We start from the raw sequence: 1,149 nt of genomic DNA, 5'->3' as shown, positions 1-1,149 counted from the left end.
AGTCTTTTCACTATGTGATCCATGAGCAGAGAGAAGCCATTTAAATAGTCGATAACACTGTTGGCATTGAAATAGAAGAGTTCTTTGGGTGTGGATTACCTACTTCCAATGTTCAGACTTTGAAAACTTTTTTTGGGGGTAGGCGCATGAAGCAACATTGGAAGCCAGAGCCAGTCCAGAGATGAGTGACCGAATACAGCAATTGGAGAGAGAGATTTCCAGGTACAAAGATGAATCCAGCAAGGCCCAAACAGAAGTTGACCGTCTCTTGGAAATCTTGAAAGAGGTGGAAAATGAGAAGAATGACAAAGATAAGAAGATAGCTGAGTTGGAAAGGTAAGGAAGGGGANCTAAGCAGTGCTCGCTGGGCAGCAACCATGTTCTACCACTTCTGAAGAAATGTGTATTACCGACTTATTCTTCCAAGTCAGTGTGAAGCCTTTGCTACAGTCCCTAAAGGATGACATGGGGTAGGGATAAAGTGAGAAACTACCACTTGAACCCCATTGACAAGAGAAGACATTTAGTGCTGAAGGGCCCGGTTTCCTCCTGACTATATTCTAGAGAGTCCAGAGAGACCCTTGGTTGTATTATTGCCTTGTGTAATGAGTGAATGGTTCTCAAGTTTAAAAAGTTGTTGAGCTCATAATCTCTTGGGCTGTGAATTTTTAGAATGCATAATTTAGAGCATGGGAAAGCAAATCATGTCAGTTTTAAATTAGAAGGGACATTATGATGCTAATGTAGGAGACTTATAGGTGAGTCTTACCAGGTTTTAAATTTGAAATCTTCACAATGAGTTGTATTTGAACAGATCTTGCCAGAGATAGCTCTCTTGGAATATTGCTTTTCTTTTATATTGAAGATCAAGCATATAGTCTTATTACCTTTTCCTTTTATATGTTCTATTTAACNNAANATTCCAAATACACATAAGCACCTTTTCCAGNAGAACTTCGGAGTCACCATNTTCTTCTAGACATCTAGAAGTCACTAATTTGTATAGATTTTGAAAAAAAAGTTTAAGGAATAATTTATTTTCTTGAAAGCTAGAAAGTTTCTGACAGCATCTTTAAATTATTTACTAAAGTTTAAATTTTGGAGTTAGTAGTAGGGTTAATATTTTCCTTTCAAGTTACTATTTCTTCT

At 37.2% G+C, this 1,149-nt stretch overlaps 1 protein-coding gene across 1 annotated transcript in view; it reads left to right on the top strand.

The window, feature by feature from the left end:
• Positions 1–1,149, top strand: part of Erc1 (ELKS/RAB6-interacting/CAST family member 1) — a 277,665-nt gene that overhangs the window by 102,536 nt on the left and 173,980 nt on the right. The window contains exon 10 of the mRNA XM_029478247.1: positions 143–336. Coding sequence (XP_029334107.1) covers positions 143–336 — 194 coding nt within the window. The remainder of the gene's footprint in view (positions 1–142; positions 337–1,149) is intronic.

This window comes from Mus caroli, chromosome 6 (assembly GCF_900094665.2).
Source record: "Mus caroli chromosome 6, CAROLI_EIJ_v1.1, whole genome shotgun sequence".
Classification (NCBI taxonomy): Eukaryota; Metazoa; Chordata; class Mammalia; order Rodentia; family Muridae; genus Mus; species Mus caroli.
This window is presented reverse-complemented; position numbering and strand designations above follow the sequence as displayed.